This window comes from Sus scrofa, chromosome 2 (genome assembly GCF_054392235.1).
Source record: "Sus scrofa isolate SSC_HxYL_T2T_F1_AM1 chromosome 2, Sscrofa_HxYL_maternal_Yorkshire_Landrace_v2.0, whole genome shotgun sequence".
Taxonomy (NCBI): domain Eukaryota; kingdom Metazoa; phylum Chordata; class Mammalia; order Artiodactyla; family Suidae; genus Sus; species Sus scrofa.
This window is the reverse complement of record NC_139384.1, coordinates 145,614,894-145,638,604: the sequence shown is the minus strand read 5'-3', so window position 1 is coordinate 145,638,604 and position 23,711 is coordinate 145,614,894. Positions and strand designations below refer to the sequence as shown.

The following is a 23,711-nucleotide window of genomic DNA, read 5'->3' as shown; positions in this document are numbered from 1 at the left end:
AGGGCTGAAAATGCCCTTCAGCTATTTGGGGGCTAGAGCCAGGCCCACGGCGGGAAATCAGTGCTGGGATGGAGCATGTAGAATGAGATGTATAGTTTCTGATGTGTTTTGTTTTGTCTTTTTTTAAAATACAGACTCTAAATGTGCATGGATTCTGCTTTTGTTTATACCTGGACAAACATTTGGAAAGCCTTGGTCAGCCTGGGAGTGGAGGGGAGGCTGGACAGGGGCCTCCCAGCCCACTCTTTCCTTTTTATGTCCTTGTAGAGAGTTGGCTTTTTCTCCGTGAGTAGATCCAATCTCACAGAGAGAGTAACTGGAGCCCAGTGCGGGGTGCGAGGAATAATAAAATCAGAATTGTAAAGAAGCCCCTGAGTTTGACCTTTAGGAGGTCATTGGTGACCTCGAGAAGGACAGTTTGTTTGGCGATGTGGAGGCAAAAGACAGATTGACAGGAGACATAAGACACACCAGTGAGCTGAGAAGCAGACTGTTCCTTCCAGACGTTGGACAGGAGAGGGAAGGAGAGAGATAAGCAGGGGACATGGGAGGAATGGGGGTCAAGAGAGCCTTTTTTAGATGATGCAGCTTGGGGGCATTAGCCAGATGGGACAGTAGGAGGAGAGAGGGAGGGAGAGAGTTAAGACGTGGGGAAAAGGAAGGAAGAACGGACACTGTGAAAGAGGGGTGCCCCCAGGAGGAGTTGGGGACCTCCTTCCTTGGATTCCAGGGGAAGGTGGTCCAGGCAGTGCTGCTGGACGCATGCGTGGCGGCTGGGTGAGCTCTGAGGGTGGGTGTGGGGTAAGGGCTTGGAAGCTGGCCTGTGCCTGCAGCTTGTTACAGCGTAGCCTGCTTCTTGTGTGTCTGTATTTCTCTCTTTTTTTTTATTTTTTATTTTATTTTTTTTTTGGTCTTTTTGTCTTTTCTAGGGCCAATTCTGCAGCAAATGGAGTATCCCAGGCTAGGGGTCGAATCAGAGCTGTAGCCGCTGGCCTACACCAGAGCCACAGCAACGCAGGATCTGAGCCATGTCTGCGACCTACACCACAGCTCATGACAACGTCCGATCCTTAACCCACTGAGCAAGGCCAGGGATCAAACCCACAACCTCATGGTTCCTGGTTGGATTCGTTAACCATGATGTGACCATGGGAACTCCGTGTCTGTATTTCTCTGACTCCACACTGTCCATGCCTGGTTTATCCCCATGGTTCTAGCACAGAGGAGACCTTTAGCGAATGTTTGTTGACTGAATGAAAAAGAGAAACAGTGTGAAGGTGGATGGAGCAGGGCAAAGTGTGTGCTGTTTGGAGCCACTGCCATGGGGAGTGGGCCAGTGGGGTGACTAGCAAGAAGCATGGGATTTCCAAGCAACCTGGGAGGTCTGCCACGCATGCAACCATCAGGAGCTGGTGCTGGCAGGCAGCAGGGCTTGTGATCCTTTTTCTCTCTTGTAGGAGGCCAGGCAGTGCAGGAGCATGCCGAGAAAGCAGATGGGTTTTTTTGTAGTGTGAGTTGACCTGCTGTCATCCTCTCAGTGGAGGCCTGGAAGAGTTAGTGTCGCTCCCAGGGCCCTGGCTTCATTCCTAGAGAGCATGTTTGCCTAGGGTGGCCTTGTCCTTTGGGTTTGTAGCTGCTGTGACCAGAGCAAATTTGTGTGTCTGAATGTCATTTCTGGGAGACTTCTTCCCTCTCCATCCTTGCATCCTTCTCTGGATCCCTGGCAGGGGGCACCGATAGCCCCATTGGGGAGCCTGGGCTGAGGGTACAGTCTCTGCCCAGGCAGAGATGCTGGAAGGGTGGGAGCCAGGTTGAGCTGTCAGGTGTCCCCGGGGGCCTTCGGTTGGATGGTCCAGCCAGGGAGAGCAGGAGCGATGGCATGAACCAGGACCCAGGGTTCTGGAGGCATACCTCACACCTGGCAGGCTGGGTGAGTGAGACAGATACAGGAGGGACAAAGAGAGGCTGGCAGTGAGAGACTGGAGCAGGTGGCTGGCACAAGGCGGCTCGGGCTTTGGGCTTCATGATACTGGTGCTGTGCCTTTTCTTGGACTCCCAACATGTCTTGCTTTGCCCAGGAAGGATTCTGAAAGGGTGGCCAAGATCAGCCATATATTATCATTAAAAACAATTTTTATGTTTGCTCTCCTGACGTCTGGGAAGCAGTGACTGTGTCTTGCTATCCTCATGCCTACGGCACGTGGGAAGTGCTCCCTGAAGCTCTGTTGTGTGAATGAAGACATGACCGCAGTGTTTAGCCAGTCCAGGAACTTCTAAAACTGTATGATCGTCTGGGGAGTTGCTGTCGTGGCTCAGCAGAAACGAACTCGGCTAATATCCATGAGGATGTAAGTTCAATCCCTGGCCTCACTCAAGGGTTAAGGATCCTGTGTGGCTGTGGGTAGCCTGGCAGCTGTAGCTCCAATTCAACCCCTAGCCTAGGAACTTCCATATGCTACACCTATGCACCACCTGCCCCCCCCAAAATCAAAAAGTAGTCTGGACCAGCAGGACCCTGGGAAAATTGTCCTCTCCACGAAGGATTTCATAGATGAGAACAAATTCTAAAGGCCCCGAATCTGCAGCTGATCAGAAAAATGGACTTCGTGTATCTGACCTGGAGTCAGGAGGCCAGACTAGATGGACTCCTTTGACTTCAGGCACCCACCACCAGCCGTTCTCCCCTTCTGTGTAACAGGACTCCAGATTTGTTTAGATAGCAAGGCGCTCAGCTCTGGGGATGAATCATTACTGTTTGTCTTGTGGGAAAGGATCTTGACTCCATGTGGCTTCTAAGTGCCCTATGGGGCAAGCTGTCCAAAGGTCACGAACAGAAAGATTCCGAGAGCAGTTTAAGATGGTCCAAGCACCTAGCTTCAGGGTTCGATTTGTATTTTTTTTTTCTTTTTTTCTTTTTTTTTTGTCTTTTTGCTATTTCTTTGGCCGCTCCTGCGGCATATGGAGGTTCCCAGGCTAGGGGTTGAATCGGAGCTGTAGCTGCCGGCCTACACCAGAGCCGCAGCAACGTGGGATCCGAGCCGCGTCTGCAACCTACACCACAGCTCGCGGCAACGCCGGATCGTTAACCCACTGAGCAAGGGCAGGGACCGAACCCGCAACCTCATGGTTCCTAGTCGGATTCGTTAACCACTGCGCCACGATGGGAACTCCCAGGGTTCGATTTGAAGCTTGCAGCGAGAACCAAGGGGAAGGGGGAATTGAGGTAGGTGGATCCACTTAGGGTGTGGTGTAAGCAGAGGGGAAGGCACACACTGCCTGAATCCTGTGTGCCACGACGAGCTCCCATCCTCCCCGTCCTGCCCCTTCAGGCATCATCCTTCCCCACGGACCATGCGGCTGTGACAGCCAGAGTTGGGACTGGACAAAAGGGTTCAGCGACCAGCTCTATTGGAGAAACACAGTCGAGTACCCCTGGCTACACCCACAGCGCATGGATGACGCTGTGGGCAGCTGGGGAAGAGCAAGCGAGGGGCCAGAATGGGATCATGATGGGTGTCACCAAGGGGGGGGTCTCTTGGGAGGATGGCTGTCAATCTAGAATGAGCATGATCCTTACCTTGCAACTTTCCCCATCCCTTTCTGGGATGTACAAATAACACTTTTGTGTTCTTGTATCCTCCTTGTCTGTGGTCAATATCCATATGTTTCATTTATACTAAGTCTAGCACATGTCACAAATTAGCAACTTACTATCTGTACTTACCAGATCTGATGCATTTTGCATGTTTGTTTTGTTTTGTTTTTTTGCTTTTCTTACTTTCTGCAGCAGATTTAAATATTCTCAGTAATACAGCCGACACACATTAAGTCTGAGCCACTGTTCGGCAATCTCAGAACTTCTGTTGGTCAGCAGGTCTGGTGGTCAGCAGTCTTTCTGGGCTGCAACGAAGGTGGTTATGTGACTCATTTTTGGGGGTCAGTGAGACTGCAGGGGAAGTTTTTAGGGGGCCATCCAGGAAAGGTTTTCTTCTTGACAAATGGTAAGAGCCATGCAAGGAAGAGGTCCTTTGTCCCCTTCCTCCCTTCCTTTGTCCTCAGCACTGAAACGGTGGCTGGCACATGACAGTCACTCAACAAATGGTTGAATGAGTGAATGAATGGTCCTGGCCCAGCCCTAACAGCTGTGATTTTGACATCATGCTTCGTCTTGCCATCAGGCTTCATTTCTGTGTCCCGAGTAGGGAAGGTGTAAGCAGGATGGTGAAAAGGAGTCTTATGATGACCATGGAATAATAATAGTGTTAACAGCAGTTCACATTTAGTGAAAGTTTACTCTCTCAGGAATGGTTCTAAGCACTGCACATTTAATCCCCAAAGAGGGAGGTTCCATTGTGGCTCCGCAGTAATGAACCTGACTAGTATCCATAAGGATGCAGCTTCCTTCCCTGGCCTCGCTCAGTGGGTTAAGGATCCAGCGTTGCTGTGAGCTGTGGTGTAGGCCGCAGGTGCAGCTTGGATTTTGCCATTGCGGTGGCTGTGGTGTGGGCCGGCAGCTACGGCTCTGATTTGACCCCTCACCTGGTCATGTCCATATGCTGCAGGCATGGCCCTAAAAAAGCAAAAAATAAACATTTAAAAAAATGCCCTTATGAGGTGGAAATGATCATTATTTTCATTTTGCACGAGAGGAATCTGAGGCACAGAACATAAGGTACCATGCCTGAGGTCACTCAGCTGGCAAGTGGTGGTCCTGGAATTTGAATCGAGAAACTTGAATTCAGAGTGTACACGCTTACACACAGTGCCATCTGCAGAGTCTCCTGTTGTTGCTCTAACCAGTTGCCTCAAACCGTGTAGCTTTAGAAGCATAAATTTGTTCTTTTTTTTTTTTTTTTTTTTTTTTTTTTTTGTCTTTTTGCTATTTTTTTGGGCCGCTCCCGCGGCATATGGAGGTTCCCGGGCTAGGGGTCGAATCGGAGCTGTAGCCACTGGCCTACGCCAGAGCCACAGCAACGAAGGATCCAAGCTGCGTCTGCAACCTACACCACAGCTCACGGCAACGCAGGATCTTTAACCCTCTGAGCAAGGGCAGGGATCAAACCCGCAACCTCATGGTTCCTAGTCGGATTCGTTAACCACTGCACCACAACGGGAACTCCTAAATTTGTTCTTACAGTTCTGGTGGTCAGCAGTCTTTCTGGGCTAAAACGAAGGTGCTGGCAGGGCTGCGGTCCTTCGGCAGGTGTGCAGGAGAACAGGTTTCCTGGTCTTTTCCAGTTTTAGAAGCTGACAGAACTCCCAGCCTTGCGGCTGCCTCACCCTCAGCTCTGCTTCCTCTGTCACAGCTCCTTCTCTGATACTCCAGACTCCCTCCTGTAAGGACTCTTGGGATTATACTGGGCCCAACTGTGTAATCCAGCATAACTTCTTCATCTGAAGATCCTTAATTTAGGAGTTCCCGTCATGGCTCAGTGGTTAACGAATCCGACTAGGAACCATGAGGTTGTGGGTTCGATCCCTGGCCTTGCTCAGTGGGTTAACGATCCAGCATTGCCATGAGCTGTGGTGTGGGTGGCAGACGCGGCTCGGATCCCCCGTCGCTGTGGCTGTGGTGTTGACTGGCGGCTACAGCTCTGATTAGACCCCTAGCCTGGGAACCTCCATATGCCACGGGAGCAGCCCAAGAAATGGCAAAAAGACCAAATAAATAAATAAATAAATAAATAAAAAATCCTTAACTTAATGACATTTGCAAAATCCCTTTTGCCATGGAAGGTGACATGTTCACAGGGTCTGAGGATGAGGTCATGGATGTCTTTGGGGGCTATTACTCTCACCACCACACCATCCTGCCTGTGCAGCTCCAATGTCCTGTCCTACACCAGGGCCCGGACTTCCAGGCCCCAGGTCCCGCCGCAGACATTCTGACACACACTAGGGAATGGAGGAGTGTCCCCTCAAACCTTTGCCTGCTTTCCTGAAAGCTTCTGTTGTATCCCGCTCACCCCTAGCCTGCCCCTGCCGACAAGCAGAAGATGAATACCTAGTAAACCAGTAGTAGGACCCAAACCGCTGAGTTACAGGCCTTGGCCTCCTCGGTTCTTCTAGATTAGGTTCTGTACATAAATCAGATCCTCTTTTTCCCCTTCTGTTTTCATTCCAGCTGACCTCTTTCTTCTCTGTGTGTTTTCTCTTCTTCTTTTTTTTTTCTTTTGCTGTACCCACAGCATGTGGAAGTTCCCAGGCCAGAGATCGAACTTGCACCACAGCCGTGACAACCCTGGATCCTTAACCGCTAGGCCACCAGGGAACTCCAAGTGTTTTCTTTACTGCTCATTTACTTTTTACTCCTAATTCAAGGTAGAGTAATTGCTCTCAGCTCCCTTGGATTCGTTCCTCCAATCTCCCTGGCCAGTCCCTTGGTTCCAGGTCTAACTCTACCTCTCAGCTGTCTCACACTCGGTTTCCTTGGATTCCTTCCAGCAGCAGCCTTTTCCAGACCCATTTCGTCTGAGTAAATTCCCCCAGATATGTGGTTTTCCAATCTATTTTTAGCTGCAGAAGAATCCTTCGTTGAAATGAAAACCCAATGTATAAAGCAGATGAAATGGAACTCTTTCGGGAGAGGGTAGGCTCTTCTCTTCCCTGCGCTCCCCAGGGCCCCTCTGGGCTCTTTGCTCTCCAGACCTTTTCCCTTTGTCTTGAGCTGCCATTGGCTTCCCCGCGGTTTACTGTCTCCTCTCCCGAACCCTTCCTTTGGCCCCTTGGCCAGAATCAAGGATTCTTTCTCCACTTCCCTCATGCTCTTTGAAAGGCACATTTTTCCAAAGCAGCAAAGCATTTTAACTTCATCCTCTCGGTCCAGCTTGTCATCATGTGAGGCCACCTCTCACCTGCTGGTACCCTGCCTATAGGTGGGGCTGCAGGGATGGAGACCAGGTGGAAATGGGCTGGCCAGCAGCACTGTCACCTGGCTTCTCCATATGCAAGCATCTTGGGTCTTCCATTTATGTAGATTGTAGCTCTCTGGTTACTGGAGGGTTGACACATTTTTTTCCCAGAGAATTCATTTTGGTCACAGTGACCTTGGAGGAGCTGAAATGCTTCTACCTTAGGGAGGCCTGTGCCTACTGGGGATGTTGGCATGGGGGTAGGGGCAGAGGCACGGACAGAATCTTCTGACAGGTCACATGGGGTCTCTTGTAAAGTCGATAGCAACCCCTGTCCTTGGGCCCTCCATGCTGGGTTTGGAGTAGGATTTCCTTCCCATTGGGCAGCTCTGGACCGTGGGGGTTGATTCCAAAGTGCCTGTAGATGCAGAGTCTAGGCACCCATGGGTGTCTCTGTGGTCCATGTACTAAAGGCACCCTGGACCTTTGGAAACACATGAAGCTGAAGAGTCCAGCATGTATAGGTTCCTTCCAAGTCCTGTTTGTTTCTCATTCTCAATAATTAATTCCATACTCAATCTTGTATTTATAATTGTGTATTCTTTTTTTCTCAAAGAAAGCCTTCCAAATTCCATATGCTTCAGGCTCTACAAAACCTGGACGTATCCCTGGGACCCATGGTTTCGGTGCTCTCCCAGCAGATCCAGGGACTCATGTGCCACGGGAGGATCTTCTGTTTGAAAAGACAAAGGAGTTCCCATCATGGCTCAGTGGAAACAAGTTTGACTGGTATCCATGAGGATGCAGGTTCAATCCCTGGCCTCACTCAGTGGGTTAAGGATCCCACGTTGCTGCGGCTGTGGTGTAGGCTGGCAGCTACAGCTCCGATTTGACCTCTAGGCTGGGAACCTCCACATGCCACAGTGCAGCCCTAAAAAGACTAAATAAATAAGTAAACAGACAGAGATTCCCATCTCCAGGGCTTTCCAAAGCATCCATGCCACGTGCTCTTGTGGAAGGCAGGGAGGCCTGTGTTTTGACGTGCTTCCTGTCCCATCTGTGGGATGCAGTTTCCAGGTGGAGCTTGGGGCAGAGGCCAGCCGGAAACCCATGAGGCCAGGGAAGGGCTGCTTTCCACTGTTCGTTGCCTCTGTGCCACATGGATGCTACAGTCCAGCCTTGGTGCAAACTCTGGTCAGTCTCCTAGAAGTTGGAACATGGTTCCTTCTCTCCAGGCCAGGACTGCTGGTCTAGGCCTCAAGCTGGCAGAACTGCCATTTGACTATAATTCTTAAATCTGGCTTTTAAGAATCATATTTTGCAAAATGGGAGCATTTGTCTGCCAGCTCGGGACAACCTAGGACTTGGGAACTCAGTGCTTAGGACCCAGGAGGCTCCTTGGATCTGCTCTGCTTTGTATCGTTTCACAGTCCTTGATAGCAAGTCAGATGTGAAAGCCAGAGATGGGCAATGCTGCTTTAAAAACATGTAAGGACGGAGTTTCCTTGTGGTCTAGTGGTTAAGGATCCAGCATTGTCACTCTGTGGCGCAGGCTTGATCCACAGAGTGACAATTTCCACATGCTGCCTGTGCAGCAAAAAGAAAAAAAAAAATAGGGGCCCTTCTAGATGCAGACAGTAGATTAAAGCTTCCCTAAAGAATTCCTCTTTTCCAGTTCCTAACAAAATTAAGTAGATAAAATCACAGGGGAAATTTACTATCAGCAACAAATACAATACACTTCAAATGTGGCATCCAAAGAAAGAATCAGAAGATTTTGAGTGGCAAGGAGTGGCACAGCGCACCTCTGCTCCCTATTCTGTCCTCAAAGCCCAGAGGATGACAAAAGCCTTGCACATTCCTCCCAGTGCTCCTGAATCTGCAAAGAACCATTTATGAGTCATACCCTTATATTCTTCCTCTTCTGAATGAGCAATATTAAAAAGCATGCTGGGTTGAAATAGAGGAAGCTTGGCGCATGATCCATGGGGCTGACTCAGCCAGTGGAAATACAGACTCCAGATCAACACTCCAACTTGAGAAATTGATCCAAAGCCTGGGTTATCCTCCTTCCTTGGAAAAGGTGTATGTTGTCCCCCTTGCCATGCCCAGCAGGTGACCTGAGACTTGTGCTGGACATTCATCAGAACCTCAGGACAGGGATACGCACAGCTATACCAACAAAGGCTGCACCTGCTTTGACTGAGCTGTCCTCTTCAGACGACCAAAAAGTTCATAGACTCTACGTGCCCTGCCTGTCTTTTAGGTCAGAGGGAAAAACACACTGGTCTCAAACATGAGAAGATGGTCAGTAAGCAACCCCTCCTTGCTGTCATATTCTGGCAGCATAAAGAAGATCTGGACAGAGTCTCGAAACCAAGATGGAAAGAAATGGATGCCAACTCATGACAGCGAATTATAAATGATACATAGAAGGAAAACCGTGGGCAAAAGACTAGGGCTCCTCCCCTCCCCCCAAAAGGAAATTTCTTACCACTGCTTTATATATAAAGCACCTTAGTAAGAACATGAATTTAATAAATTGGAGGCTCCAAGATGGGGTGATAAAACAAAAGAACTGATGGAAAGGAAGCAAACTGAGAACAAAAGCAACACCATGATAGAATAAACAAATAAGAACTAACAAGAAAGAGAACTGACCCCACTGAAACTCCAGTGACTGAGCTGGGGCAGCTAAACAAGGTAAGGTGATTTAAGAAATTAGAACTAATAGAAATGGAATACAGATAAAGACGACCCAATATAAGGATTCATTGATATTGCTGAAGAAGAGAAACCAAAAATAGAGCTAAAAGAGAATTCTAACACAGAAGAAGCAAAACTAAAACTGCAGATTGAAAGACACTATGTTCCAGAAAAGCTCTACTCAGAATGTTTAATACTAAGACATGTTTTTAGTTATTGAACTGGAAAAAAAAAAAAAAAAAAAGAATGAAGAGTGACTTCTTTACACAAACAAGCAGGAAAAAAAAAAGTCAGCCACAAGAATAGAAATGCAGGCTGGCCTCAGACTTCTAACCAGAAGAAAAGGAGCAAAAGCTGCCTGCCACATTCTATGGGAAGGAAGGTGAGGTTCAAGAATATTAAATCCACCCAAGGGTGGAAGTGTAAAAGCAACAGCCGGATAGACTCACACAGCTAAAACCCTCCTTGAGAAAACAGCTTAACAGTGAAATTAGGAGTTCCCATTGTGGCTCAGCAGAAATGAATCTGACTAGCATTTTTGAGAATGCAGGTTCGATCCCTGGTCTCCCTCAGTAGGCTAAGGATCTGGTGTTGCCGTGAGCTGTGGTGTAGGTTGCAGACGTGGCTTGGATCTGGCGTTGCTGTGGCTGTGGTGTAGGCCGGTGGCTACAGCTCCGACTGGACCCCTAACCTGGGAACTTCCATATGCAGCAGGTGCGGCCCTAAAAAGACAAAAAAAGACAAAACAAAACAAAACAAAACCAAAAATGAAACAATGAAATTAGGCCATTTAGAGATGAAATGAAATAAAGAGCTTGCAAATAGAGAATCCTTGATAAAAGAACCTGTGATGAACATTGAATTTATTTAAATCTGGAATGTATACCAACTAACTAGAACAGAGTATGATTATCGTAAACCTGGACAATGTATCAATAATAATATAAGCAGTAAATGTCAGGAAGCAGGGTCAGGGGAGGTGGAGAGATGGAAAGAATCATGAGAGCTAACACTCACATGCACACGCATAATATTGAAGTGTGTAATTTCAAAACACTGGCCCCAAGCTCTTAATGTTTTTCACAATCTTTGCTTAACCTCAGAGGTATCTTTTAGGAAGTAATATCTCCTGTGGTCAAGAAGCATTATTTGAAGCTCAACTCTTCCTTCAGTTTCACTTCCACTTCTTTTAAATTCGAGGAAAATTTATTAATAAAAATAAATTTTTATTAAAATGGCATCTGTATGATGATACAGTTCATATAAAATATTTCTGTGGTCTTTTCTCCTGTCTATAAATATGCGTAGAAAGCTTTCTCAAACGTTGTAATGTAATGCTCATTTCTGTGGCTGACTCTGAAAGGTGGTATATAGCTGATTGTTTACTTGCTTGTCTTTTTTTTTTTTTTTGCTGCACCCATGGCATGCAGAAGTTCCCAGGCCAGGGATCGAACCTGCAGCACAGCAGCAACCCTTGCCACTGCAGTGACACTGCCAGATCTTTAACGGCTTCCCCACAAGAGAACTTACCATTTTTTTATGTTTTAATTTTCCAACAAATAAACAAATACATTTAAAACATTAAAAAAATATTATTTCAGGCATCGCACTAAACGGAATAAATAAACACAGACTTGGCAGCGATGGCTGCTACCTCCCAATGTCTACTCTCCTAATATTTTATGGAATTTTTTGCTGTGCACTTGATGGCCAGAATAAAGACCCCATTTCCTAGCTACGGTCAATAGGATGTAAGCAGACGTGCTATATGGCAGCTTCTGGAACCATCTGAGAGTGTTTGCTCAATTTTCTCTTTATTATCTTCACCCTCTCCTACTGTCTGGAATGCAGATTTCACCACTCGGAATCATGAAGTCAAGACTTTTCAAAGCAAAGCAACAGAAAGTGTGAACAGAATGTCGCATCACCTAGACTGCCTCTCTGGATAAAGTTAGAAACGTCTATCTTGCTGAAGTGACTGAACCTTATCCTAACCCATCCACAGACCTACTTACACACATATAGAAATAGAGTCTTTGGTATTATTTGCATTGCATTATTTTTTATTTTTTGTCTTTTTGTCATTTAGGGCTGCACCCGAGGCATATGGAGGTTCCCAGGCTAGGGATCCGATCAGAGCTGTAGCTGCCGGCCTACACCACAGCCACAGCAACGCGTGATCCAAGTCACATCTTTGACCTGTACCACAGCTCACGGCAACGCCTGGTCCTTAACCCACTGAGCGAGGCCAGGGATGGAACCCGCGTCCTCATGGATGCTAGTTGGGCTTGCTAACCGCTGAATCCCGGTACAATTTGCCTTGTAGATCAGTGATGGTGACACAGCCCAGTTTGTCACATACACAAGCAAATCGCTGATGGACTTAGATGTGACAAAAAATTTTGGAACGTTTTATACGGAGAGCCAAAGAGAATAACTTCATGAATTTAAGATAGGGAAGGATTTTTAAAAGGGGTTTTATGATGAAAACACTAAAGGAAATTTCGAGTACACTTGACAGCATCAATATTCTACACTTTTGTGTGACAGAAAGAAACTATAAACAAAAGTAAAAGGCCAGCAACAGTGAGGCCTGTGGGGTTAAATTTCAGTGCAGTGCTAGGTGTATATGTGGGGGGGGGAGCGGGGGGGGGCGGGGAACTAAGTCTGAGGAAGGCTGCATTGTCCCTTTACCTCTCAGACGGTGTCACCCAAAGCTCTGAGGACTTCTACAGAAACCTTGTCCTGTCTGGAACTTGGCATTGCACATGTACTATTATTTAATTGGGGAACCATTGTGTGTGTGTGTGTGTGTGTGTGTGTGTGTTAGCAGGTATCCCCTTCTCCTAGGTGTGTAAGGAACACTGGGAAATGCTGCCATGAGAAATACCACTTTACCTCGTGTGAGAAATGATTGCTGTATCTGCCTTTGTTTCCCCACAGGTAACTCACTCTCCCTCCTTCAGTAGTTCTGACCAGCAGCCGCACTGGAGGAGGTGGGGGCAGAGAGGAAGACGACGACGAGGGAGAGGGAGAAGAGGAGAGAAGAGCAAGTTCCCGTCGGGGCGCCCGGGAAACGAACCTGACTAGGAACCATGAGGTTGTGGGTTCGATCCCTGGCCTCGCTCGGTGGGTTAAGGATCCGGCGTTGCCGTGAGCTGTGGTGGAGGTCGCAGACATGGCTTGGATCTGGCGTTGCTGTGGTTCTGGTGTAGGCTGGCAGCTGTAGCTCCTATTAGATCTCTAGCCTGGGAACCTCCATATGCCATGGGTGCGGCCCTAAAAAGCCAAAAACAAAACAAAACAGGAGGAGGAGGAAGGAGAAAAAGAGGAACAGGAAGGAGAAGGAGAAGAGGACGAAAGAAAAAGAAATTTGGGGTTTGGGGAGGAGATGTAAATTTTCCTAACAGTGACCACATCCCAAGAGAAGGAAGTCAGCTGTAATCTCGCTTTTCCTTCTCACAGCCAGCAGCTGGGGCTGCAGAAGTGGATTATTTTGAAAAAAATGCACAACTTGGGGGAAAGACCATTTTTGAGATAATTTAGGGCAGATTCCAGAGAGTTGTGATGCAGAAAATGGTCTTCAGGACAGATTTCTTGCCAGTTACAGGAAAGAAAAGGGAAATAGCAGATCTGGTCCAGGCTGATCAACGCAACACCAACTGACCACACATCTCGCTCCCTCTCTCTCTCTCTCTCTCTCTCTCTCTCTGGGCTTTGAAATTAAGGTTTTTGTAGTCTAGAGAAGGAGATTTGATTAAGCATTTTATTTCAAGTGTAGAGGAGAGCCCTTATTTTCCTGAGTTGAATCCTGTGGCAGAGGTACTCTAATTAGCCTCAGTTTTAGGAGGAGGAAGGGGAGGCACAGGTAAGTAAATTGCCTGAGGTTAAAAAGCTGGCAAGGGATGGAGGCAGGATTCCAACCCAGGTGGTTTGTTTGCCTTGGGTCCAGCACCCTTAACCACAGCTTTGCCTGTTTCTCGCAGATAACTACAATACAGCATGGGAGACACTGCGAGAGGGAGGCACAGAGTGAACACTGAATCAGAAAGGACCAGCAAGATGTCATTTCACCTTAGTGACCTGCTACAATGTGCCCTGGAGAGAAGGAAGACGAAAGCTACTTCAAGGGGACAGGGTCAACTACCTGAAAGCCAGTGGAAGGGCAGGGAGGAGCTCCTCTTAAAGCCAGGTGTGCCAAGCCCAGATGTGGTCCTCGGACACCTTCAACCACGACAAGTTCCTGAGTCAGAGGGACAGGCTGGGCTGTTGCTCAGGAAAATCTTGGTGGGTGGGAAGGGTGTGGAGGGTGGACCCACCCAGGTTGAGGCCATTGAAATAGCAGGAGACAAGCCTTGCTACCTTCCCAAAGAGAGAGCAGACAGAGAGGCAGAGGGAATGACAAAATAAGGAGGGTTTTGGAGGATTCGGAGCTGGATTTTAGAAGGCTAGTCATTGAATAGGACCAGAGTCCCCTGAAGGCCTTTGGCTTGGGCAGAGGTATTAGTTTTCTAAGTTTTGTGCGTGTTTTGAGTAGTGGGATTCGCAGAGAGAATGCGCATGCATTGGGAGCTGCAGTCTTCCTTGCGTGGTGCCCAGACTCCATTAAGACCTCGCCCGAAACCCTTAGGGGTAGGCAGGGTGACGGTCACTTGTTATCTGATGTCTTGAATGCCGAACTCGGCTTGTCTATTGCACGAATCTGAGCCTGAACTGCGCATCCTGCAACTTTATTGCGCAAGGAGCCGAAGGCTGGTCCCTGGCCCGGGAAGGCCGCCCAGCCGGACGCGCGGGTCCCACCCCGGGTGCCGCCCTGGCTCGGACCAGAGCATCAGGTGGGGCCCAGCGTACGGCCATAAGAGGCTGAGGCGGCCTCTCCTGGACCCGACGGGCCGCACGCAATCCGCCGACACTCTGGCTGGTGGTCTCCGTGTATTTGCAGGCTCTGACCGGGTGGAGGCGGCTTGGGGGAGACCTCGAGGGCGCACGCCGCACCCTACTCTTCTCGGCACCGAGCGGGCTTCCTAGCGCGGAGGCGCGGGACACTCCCTCCCGGCCTCGTCCCCAGCCTCCCAGGGACACGCGGCAGGCCGGCGGGCACTGGCCCGGGTCCCCAGGCACGGCCCTCCTGGCCCCCCAACTTCGGGACTACAAGTCCCAGCAGTCCTCGCAGTCGGCACCTCCCGCCTCGCCGCGGAGACCCCCGGCCGTGCCCGCGCTGGGGCTCGGGCTGCGCTCGCGGCGGGGCCAGGCGGGGAGGCCGGTCCCGCGGGCGGGGGCGGGGGCGGCTCCGCGGCTTCTCCCGCCGCCGCCGCCGCCGCTGCCGCCAAGGGGAGTTTCCAGGAAGTGGCCATATTGGATCCATTCAGCCGCAGCCGCCCGGGCGGAGCGCGTCCCGCAGCCGGCTGGTCCCTGTCGCGGCCCGGGTGCTCGGCCCGGCCCGCCTGCCCGGTGCGGAGCTCGCCATGGCGGCCACTGACCTGGAGCGCTTCTCGGTGAGGGCCCCGCTGGGCCGCGGCGCGCGCGAGAGGCGCGGGGAGGGGGCCGCGTGCCGCTGGCCGGGGGCGCGAGCCGGGCTGTCAGTGCCGTGCGAGCCGGCCTCGACTCCGGGCGGGCCGGGGGCGCACGAGCTGGCTCTCCGAGCAGCGCTAGCCCCGGGACCTGGGGCGTCGGGCGGGGGCGCCTCGCCGGGCGGCTGGCGGGGTCGCTCTGCTTGGGCGAAGGCGAGGCGGACTCCTTTCGCGGAAAGGAGCACATAAATATCCGCCTGGTTCCGGCCAGGTGCGAGGACAGACCGGAGCCCCGGGCGCCGGAGGGGAGGATCCAGGTTCTTCCAAAGCCCCGTCTCCCTGCCTGTTTCTGCACGGCGGGGGAGACCCCTGGCCGCGCAGGTGCTGCTGGCTGGACTCAGGATGAAGCCCTAGGGGTCCGAGGGAGTCCCTCAAGTGAGCCAAGGGCAGTTGCAGACTTGGGTCCTGAAGACCCAAGGTCCTGGCCCTGCGTCTCCCAACCCCAGCCTGCACCCCAACCCAAGCGGCCGGATCCCGGGTGCGATTCCAGGCAGGTCCGGCCTCAGTGGTAGGGTCGGAGGCAGCCATTCCCCAGAAACTGGAGAGATTCCAGATTCAGCCCAGTGGATGTTTGCTTGGGCCCCAGGTCGGGTATGCCTTCTGCAGGGCTCACATCTCTGGTGGTCCCTCCAGAGGTCTCTCCGGGCCCGAGCCGGCCTGTAGCCTATTTTCTAAAGGCTTTTATAATTCACCCGAGGGGAGAGGGGACTCTCGGGGGTCGTGGCTGCATGTCCCCTGATTCTAAGGCTGAATTTGGGTGTGTCTGGGAGGTTGGGCTCTGACAGTGAAGGAAGCTGTGTCCTCTTGCCAGCATGTGAGGCCCTGGTCGTTGTAAGGGAGAGTCGGGAGACGTTGGGGGTGGGGGGAAATGCTAAATATATGACCGATAAGGAATTGGTTCTGGGGCTAAATAAGGGATCCGGGACTTACGTAATTAATGCTATAAATACTGCCATCCGAATTTATATATGTAAATTTTCTCTTTCATCTGAAAATACATTTGTTGGTCTACTTTGGAAATAGGGGTAACTAAAGCAGAGACTCTTGGTTTCATAATTTCTATACTGGAGTGTTTCATTTCCAGTGGAGAGGGGGCTGCGAGTCAGTTCAGTAAGTTTGAATACAGGCGGAGCAGGTTCAGAGCTTGGCCTGCACAGTAAATAGGAATTTATGTACCCCAGGAGGGCTGCACGTGAATCCCGACAGACCTGCTGGTTAGCTGGAGGCCAAGAGACCTGTGTGTGTTTACACATCTCTCCCCGCGTGTCTGTGTGCATGTTCTGTGCCCTGCTGAGCAGAAAGTTATGTCTGGGTTCTGTCTCTCCGTGGCCAGAGGTTGCTCTAACAGGAGGTCTTGCGGATGGAAGGGGTGTGTAGCGTAACTAGAATCAGACGCCCCAATGTGAATCCTGGACTCGCGTTGGCCACGTGACCTTGAGCAATTTGTTTAAGCTTTCAGTGTTCTCACCTGTACAATGGGATAAGAGTACTGCCTTTCCCATAGGGTGATTAGAAGGATTTAATGAGAGGATCCAGGTCAGGTAGTCAGAGCAGTGACTGGCACGTGGTAGGCACATCACAGGGTACATTCTCCCCAGCGCGCATGTGGCTTTGAAGACTGGCTCTCTGTGTAAGAAGGCAGCAGCGAATGGGTTTGCTCCGTTACAGGGCCCCCTCTCCAGGGGCCACCATCCCTGAGAGATGGTAGCTTTTAAACCACATCTGTGGGAATTCCGGCTCTTAATGCCCAGAGTGGGCCAGGACGCAAAGAGGGGGCTGACTCAAGGCAAGGCGTACCGTCCCGGCTCAGGGGCCTTGGTTACTGTGCCAGATTAAGCTGGATGGATGGACGCCATCCACACCCTTCGAGCTCTGGGCCGTCAGCCTCCTGGGAGGACTTGGACACAGTTGAATTTGGGTGGAGACCTTGGGTGGGGTTTGGCCTTCATGTAGGAGTCTGGGCTCCATTCTCCTCTCCTGCCTTGTCATCCTCGGCAAATTATTTCTTCCTTTACCCCGCTATCCAGTGAGCATAACCATGCTGATGTTTTCAGAGAGTTTGTGGAAGATAAATCGCAGTCTACGGCATGTCTGGGGGCATGTGCATAGTTGTCTCACCAACCCCATGGTTGACTTGGGTCTTAAGCAGTGGCCGGGAGGCTATGATCTGCTTGAACTGTGGCAGGTTGACACTGCCGCTGAGGCCAGCTCAGTGGTCAGACCAGCCCCAGAGGGCCTGGGAACTCTCCCAACCTGAAGCTTAGACGAGCAGATGGAATGGTGCTTTGAGGTCAGTGTGTGCCGGGTTCCTGTTCTCTACGTAGCATGATGCGAACAGCTCAGGCTCAGCAGCCTTTACCTTTTGGCTGGGCCTGGCCCAGCCCTAGGTGAGCCCCAGAGTTAGGGTTGAAATCTCCTTGGATGAGCGTGTCTGGGACAGCCCCCTGGGGAGTCTCTTGCCTCTTGCCCTCCTTGGACAGCCAGACTCCTGTCCACGATGCTCTGCCCCTTCTCCAGCCTGGGTCCCAGGCTCTGGGGCTTATTCTTTTTCGGTCTCAGGGGCCGGCTCCTGTGTTTCTCCTGTTAGACTCTCATGGGCAAGGTTCAGACTCCGTGGTGAGGGGGGATGGAGGGCCCGGGGGAAGTGGAGCTCTGAGGGGGAGAGAGGAGTGTGCGGCATGGCAGCCTCACGCCTGGCACCCCTCCCAGCCGATCACCCGCCCCCACCTCCATCTCCACTTTATCCCAGCGCCATCTGTCACTTCCGTTGTCACCCCTGTAATCTTGACACTTCCCCAAGAAGCAGGCTATCCCGGGAGTGCCTGTTCCACCCCTGAAGCAAGAGCTGGAGGGAAGGAAGGCAGGAGGCAGGCTCTCACCCTGGCGGGGCATCATGGAGTGGTAGCGCCTACCCCTGCACAAAGGGCCAGTAACTTCCTGGCTGAGCTGTTCTGAAGGAAAAATGAGGGCTCAGCAAGGGGTGTCTGTGCAGCTCTCAGTGCCTGGAGGTCTGGAGGGTGCGTAAGTGAGCACCAGCTGCAGAGCCCCTTGCCCTGGGAGGTGGGTCTGGCCTGCCTAGCACCATACCTTGCCGTGGGTGCTGACCTAAGAAAGATCTGCCTGGGATGTGGATTGGAATGGGCCAGGGCGGGGAGACGGGTGGGAGTGCGTGGGTGAGCCAACACAGCACATGACAAGGGACAGACCAGAGTCGGAACAGAGAGGTGGGTGAGAAGGAGACTGACTGCAATGCCAGTGACACAGGAGAATGGATGAAGGCTGGGAACCCAGGACCAGACATCTGTCAAAAGCTTTGGATGGCAGGGAGGCCACTGGATGCTTTTGTCCATCATCTTGTTGATGCCAATAGCCCATGGCTGGGTGAGATGCAAATGCTGGTCATTGGCACGTTGGGGCCTGAGACCCAACCTCAGTCCCCAAGGACCCCTTGAGATGGCAGAGAAGGTGGAGCCCTCTGAGTTTTGAGCCCTGAGACAGGCTGGGGGGAAGGTACGGATTTGGGGCAGTAACCACCATGCATGTTTCTGTGGCTCCAGTCCAGCTACCAGAAGAAAGCTGCTGCAGGATGACAGAGCAAAGGGCCTGAGGACTGGCTGGCCTCTGTGTGTCCCCTGCAGCCTCTCCAGTCTTCCTGCCTCTGTGCTGCCAGCTTGGGTCCCAGGACTCCGTTATGGCCGCCAAGGCACAAACTTTGCCAGATAACTCGATGTGGAGCTAAGCAGGCCAGAGGGAGACACAACTGCCTGGTGAGGATGCCTCCCAAGGGCAACATGTCCTCGTGATAGAGTTGGGGCGATCTGTGCCATCTGCATGCCCAGGGCTCGTACGAGGAGCCGCCGCTGGGAAGAGGTGGTGGACGGCAGGGCAGGGGACCCCTGGCCTGAACCATCAGTTGCCCTGGGTGCTAGTGGGGCAGACTGGATAGTCTCTTCCTCAGGACACATGGCTTCTGGATGGTTCCTGGCCCCTATCTTTGAGGCTCCATTGGAGGGACAGAAGCCGGGGAGGAAGGAATGGGAGCCGATTTCGGATCACAGGTGCTAGTTCTTCTGTGAGGGGCCTTCTGGGCTTGGACCTTCTGGGCCCTGAGGTTCAGCACAGGCCGTGGGCATGGACTGTGAGTCTGATACTCTGCCAGTGTGGCGGTGGGGAGGGGGCGGTGGGGAGACAAGCAACAGGAAAGTGGAGCAGCTCTGCCTTGAGCCTCAGGTTGGTGCTCAGGCCCTTCTCACACACCAGCATCCATCCCCGGGGGCGGGGGTCACGGTCACCTTTGCTGCCCACTTTCCTCTTTCCAAGGGTGGCATCTCCTTCCCTGTGGAACATAGGCTGCCTCCATCCAGCTGTCCAGACCGTGTGGCTTTCCCTGCCCCCGGAGTCCCTGCGCAAGTGGGAAAGTGACCACCTGGGGTTCCAGTACCTTCTGCAGCCTAGAGTGCCTTCCGCATCTGCTCTGTGGTGGGTTGGACTGTTCCCTCTCAGGAGGATGACGAAGCCCAGGAGCGTTTCAGGGACAGTGGGCCCAGAGACCAGTAACTTGCCTTCCTGGAAACCTCATTTTGACCAGAGAAGTGTGCGCTCCACCATCCCGGGGGACTAAGCGGCAGGCCTGGTTGTCTGTGTGCAGGAAGAGGGAGCGAAGCGCCTCTCGGAGGGACCAGAAGCCCAGTGGTTGGAGTGCTGGGGTCAGGGCGTGAGGTGGCCTTGGACTCTTGCCGGTCGTTTGCTTCCAAAGTCCCTTCGCTTCCCAGGATAGGGGCCCGGATGACTGGCCTTGAGAGAGTGACTGGTGGCCTCCTCCTGGGGCCCAACTGCCATCTTGCCGTTGTTACCGTGTCTGCCACTGTGCTGTCACCATGAGCCTGGCTTGTGTCTTCTCCCCGGGTTTTTGTTGCCTCCTTAGGAGAGGGCCACTTGGGTTCTCACGTGTCCTCTTGACCGGGGACAGGTATATCCTGTGTCTCTTCTTCCCTCCTGGCCCAAGGCCGCAGCATTCCCACCCCTGCCCTCCCATGTACATCCCTGGGTTATTTCCCGTAACCTCTGACCTGGACTTAGAGGCTTGCTATGGAATCCTGGGACCAGAGCCTAAGCCTTTCCTGGGAAAATTCCTAGGATTCCTCTTGGACTCAAGGACAGTTGCGCTATGACCGGTTCTGGCCAGAGGCCTCTGCTCTGGCTATTTAAGGCCCAGGCTGCTGAGCATAAGCTAGAGCCGGGGGTAGGGTGGTTTGTGCCAGGCCCATGGGCAGAGAAGTCTCCCGGTGGCACAGTGACTCCTGTGTCCATTGCACAAGGACTTTAATAGCCCCCCCACACACACCCAGAGCTCAAGCTCTTGTGAGGAGAAGGCTTCCCGTCTGCCTGGAGGGTGCTCAGGGCAGTGGGTGTCAGGCCTGGGAGCCTGACAGGGGGGGACATCCTGTCCGATATCCATGGCACTTGGAGAGAACTCTGTGGAAGGCCTGGGGTGGGGGCCGCTCTTTGTCTGGGATTCAGGAGCCACATACACTGACGGTGGGGCATCACCTCTACTTTCAGCCCAACAACCAACCTAGTTTGGGAGGTTTGGTGTCAGGGGCTTTTTTCACCCATGTCTGCCTCAGTTCTGCTGGTTCTGATGAACAGATTCCCAGTACTTCCGGACAAAAAGTTTTGTCTTTTGGGGGAGGGGGCAAGCGCAAGACACAGTTTCTCCCCAGTTCCCACCAAGAGCCAGCTCCTCTTGCCTGGTGATTCGGGCTGCTCCAGAAAGCTCAGACAGCATTGCCTGGTCAGGAAAAGGACATCCTATTTATCCACTGGGCTACATAACAAAACGCCATTCTCCACTTTGTTCTGGACGAGCGGGCATGGAGGAACGCAGTCAGCCTGAGCGGTTATTATTTTGGTTGCTGTCTTTGATGTTTGCAAAGAAATGATGACATAGAAGCCCGGAGCCCGGCGCAGGAGCCAAAAGCTTGTTAGTGATTAGAGGGGGGATAATGGCCCTGTGGAGTTTCCCATTGTGTGTGTAAAGCTCAGAGCTGCCAACTTCTGTCCTGGAGCTGGAGCTCTGAGGACCGTTTGAGCCCCCTGAGCTGGCACCCCTGGGAGCTGGGCATATGGAAAGGGCCAGAAGCAGCTGGGTCCTCCTCTCATTAGGGTCTGAGTTAAGTCATCCAGCCTGAAAGCTCCTTCCACGGAGCAGCCTCCTGTGGGTCCCCATGCCCCAAGAGTGGAGACGGAGTGTTTTGTCTTTCCAGGTCACTCTCCTGCCAGCCGGGGTTGCAGACCGCCAGGCCATGGGTCAGGTCCATCCCCCCAGACGTGTTGTGTTGGGCCATCATGATAATCTCAATTTGTAGGTGTTGCCAATCTTCGAAAAGTAATGAGTTTCAAACAAAAATCTAGATTTCTGGATTCTCTCTTTAAAAAATTGGAAGATTTGGCAGCACGAGGTGTGCATTCCCCTAGTTGGCTGGAGTCATGAAACCATAGCCATCATGGGCCGAGCACAGCCTCTGCAGTTCCCCACGGTTCCTGCCTCTCTCTGCAGGCCCCCACACTCAGCCCAGTCACCGAGTCTTTCGTCCAATAGGCAGCAAGCAGAGTGACGTGGCTGGAAGTGTGGGTTCTGCTGTCGCACCCTCTCCATCCAGATCGTGTCTTCGCCCTCCTGAGCAGTGTGATCTTGGGAAAGTTACTTAATCTCTTGGTGCCTCAGTTGTTGTTTCTGTGCCGTGGAGATAATAGGCAGCCTACCTCATAGGGCGGATGGGTGGGCTAAGCGAGATGGAATTAGAAGCACACATGGTGAGCCCTCGATAACTGGTAGGTGTGGTTGCTGTCATTATTACCGTCCTGCTCCCCTTCACCCATTCACATTACCTGCCTGGCCTCTCCAGCCGGTTGAGTTTAGACTGAATTAGACTGAGCCCCGTGGTCAAGAATTCAGTGTCCTCATCTTTTCGTTGGCAGCCATCCCAGTGCCTGGCACACAGCAGACGTGCCAGCGAGCATGTGTCGGGTGGCTAGATGAATGAGTTGGGAGTGTTGTAAGAGCAGCGGAGGTAGTAAAGCTGAGTGTCTCGGGGCCAGGCCTCGGCTGCTCTCAGACCCCTCCTCTGCCCTGATTAGTTCTTCAGCTTCTGTGCACCTCAGTTTCCTTACCTGTAAAATGGGTAATAATGGTCTCTGCCACACAGGGCGGGCAAGGGCCTGTGGGACTCTCCTGGCTTAGCCCGTGCAGGTGGTCCTCAGGGAGGTGTTGGTGTCATCACTGGACATCCATTCCTTCCTGTGGTTGGGGTACGACTTCTCCTTCCCTGTCCGTCCTCTCCTTGCTTTCTCCCTGTTCCTCCGCACTCAGAGTTTTATTTGGGAGCCTGCAGCAGTCAGGATGCTTTCCATTGCAAGTCTAGATGGCCCCATTCAGCTAGCTTCAGCAGGAAAGCTGGCTGTGGCCCCGGTAAAGGGAAACGCCCAGAGGGAGGGAGGACACCAGCTCTCTCCTCAGTGCTTTCCTTGGCTCTGCCATCCTCCGTGAGCGGGCTTCGGTCTTAGACCGGCTCCCCTCATGGTTCAAGATGGTCACGAAGGCTCACCCTGGGTCACTCGCCTTTGCCTGAACCCATCGTGGGATCATGCTCATTGGCTCAGGACCATGAGAACCCAGCCCCGGCGTTGGAGCTGAGGTCTTGCCCGACAGATTGCAGTAGCCAGTGGGAGCCCTGAAGTTCCTTTCTGAGTTGTGGTGGCTGAGACGTGCCAGTGGTGCTTTGTAGGCTGCTGGCTCCTCCTGGGCTGGGACCCTGTGCAGGTCAGCAGAGACACGTGGGACGGGCGCCTCGGAGTGAGTGAGGCCCCTTGGATCACATGTTGTGGATGCCAAATATGGGATCAGGGAGGTTGGCGTTCGTGAGAGTCACACCTCAGTGGAGCCGGGAGGTCAGACCAGCCTCCGAGACCGGGGACGAACACTCTGTTCCCGTGAGGACTAGCGGCCATTCTTCCGTGTGTGGACATGTGTGTGTGTGCACGCATGCGCTGGATATGGACACTCCTGTGGCCGCAGCGACTCCTGAGCAGGCATCAGTTGCTCTAGGTCTCCGGGCCTTGCAGTGACAGTGCAGCCTGGACAACCCCTTGGAGACGAGGCCCTGTCCGCTGCACATTCCTCCAGGGTGAGCCCAGCTGCGTAAGTGAAGGCAGGCAGGGCTTGCTGAGTGTGGTAGGCGGGCCAGTGTGAGACCCTGAGGGCCGCTCGTAGGCTTTGGAGCCTGGGACTCCAAAGTGAGAGAGGCAGGGCACCCCAGGAATAGGATGGCCTCTGTTTGTGTGCAAGGACTCTGCAGCAGAGCGTGTCCGTGCGCATGCGCACATGTGTGGCTTCCAGACACAGCTGACGGGGTGGGTTTTGGCGGCAGACTACAGGGCGTTGGATTGCATCCTGATGGTGTCGCCCTTGGAAGAAGAGGATGAATAAACACATAGTCTTCTCTGCGAGCACAGCACGCCTTACATGTTGGAGATTTTCAGTCTCGCCTGGAAGGAGGCAAGCTCTAGACTAACTGTTCTGTCC

General features: G+C 52.4%; 1 protein-coding gene and 1 long non-coding RNA gene across 10 annotated transcripts in view; both read left to right on the top strand.

The window, feature by feature from the left end:
• The first annotated feature begins 2,207 nt into the window (after positions 1–2,207).
• LOC146405751 (uncharacterized) lies at positions 2,208–12,628 on the top strand. Its single transcript, XR_014838784.1, has 3 exons — positions 2,208–2,348; positions 11,409–11,507; positions 12,501–12,628. It is a non-coding gene; the product is annotated as an uncharacterized LOC146405751 (long non-coding RNA).
• Positions 12,629–14,762: 2,134 nt separating this feature from the next.
• SEPTIN8 (septin 8) overlaps positions 14,763–23,711 on the top strand; it is a 27,346-nt gene continuing 18,397 nt past the window's right edge. For 8 of the 9 annotated variants that reach the window (XM_021085441.2, XM_013995122.3, XM_013995121.3 and 5 more), the window contains exon 1: positions 14,763–15,052. In XM_021085441.2, coding sequence (XP_020941100.1) covers positions 15,023–15,052 — 30 coding nt within the window. In that variant the 5' untranslated portion in view covers positions 14,763–15,022. The remainder of the gene's footprint in view (positions 15,053–23,711) is intronic. The other variant, XM_085014549.1, reaches the window with a different exon arrangement.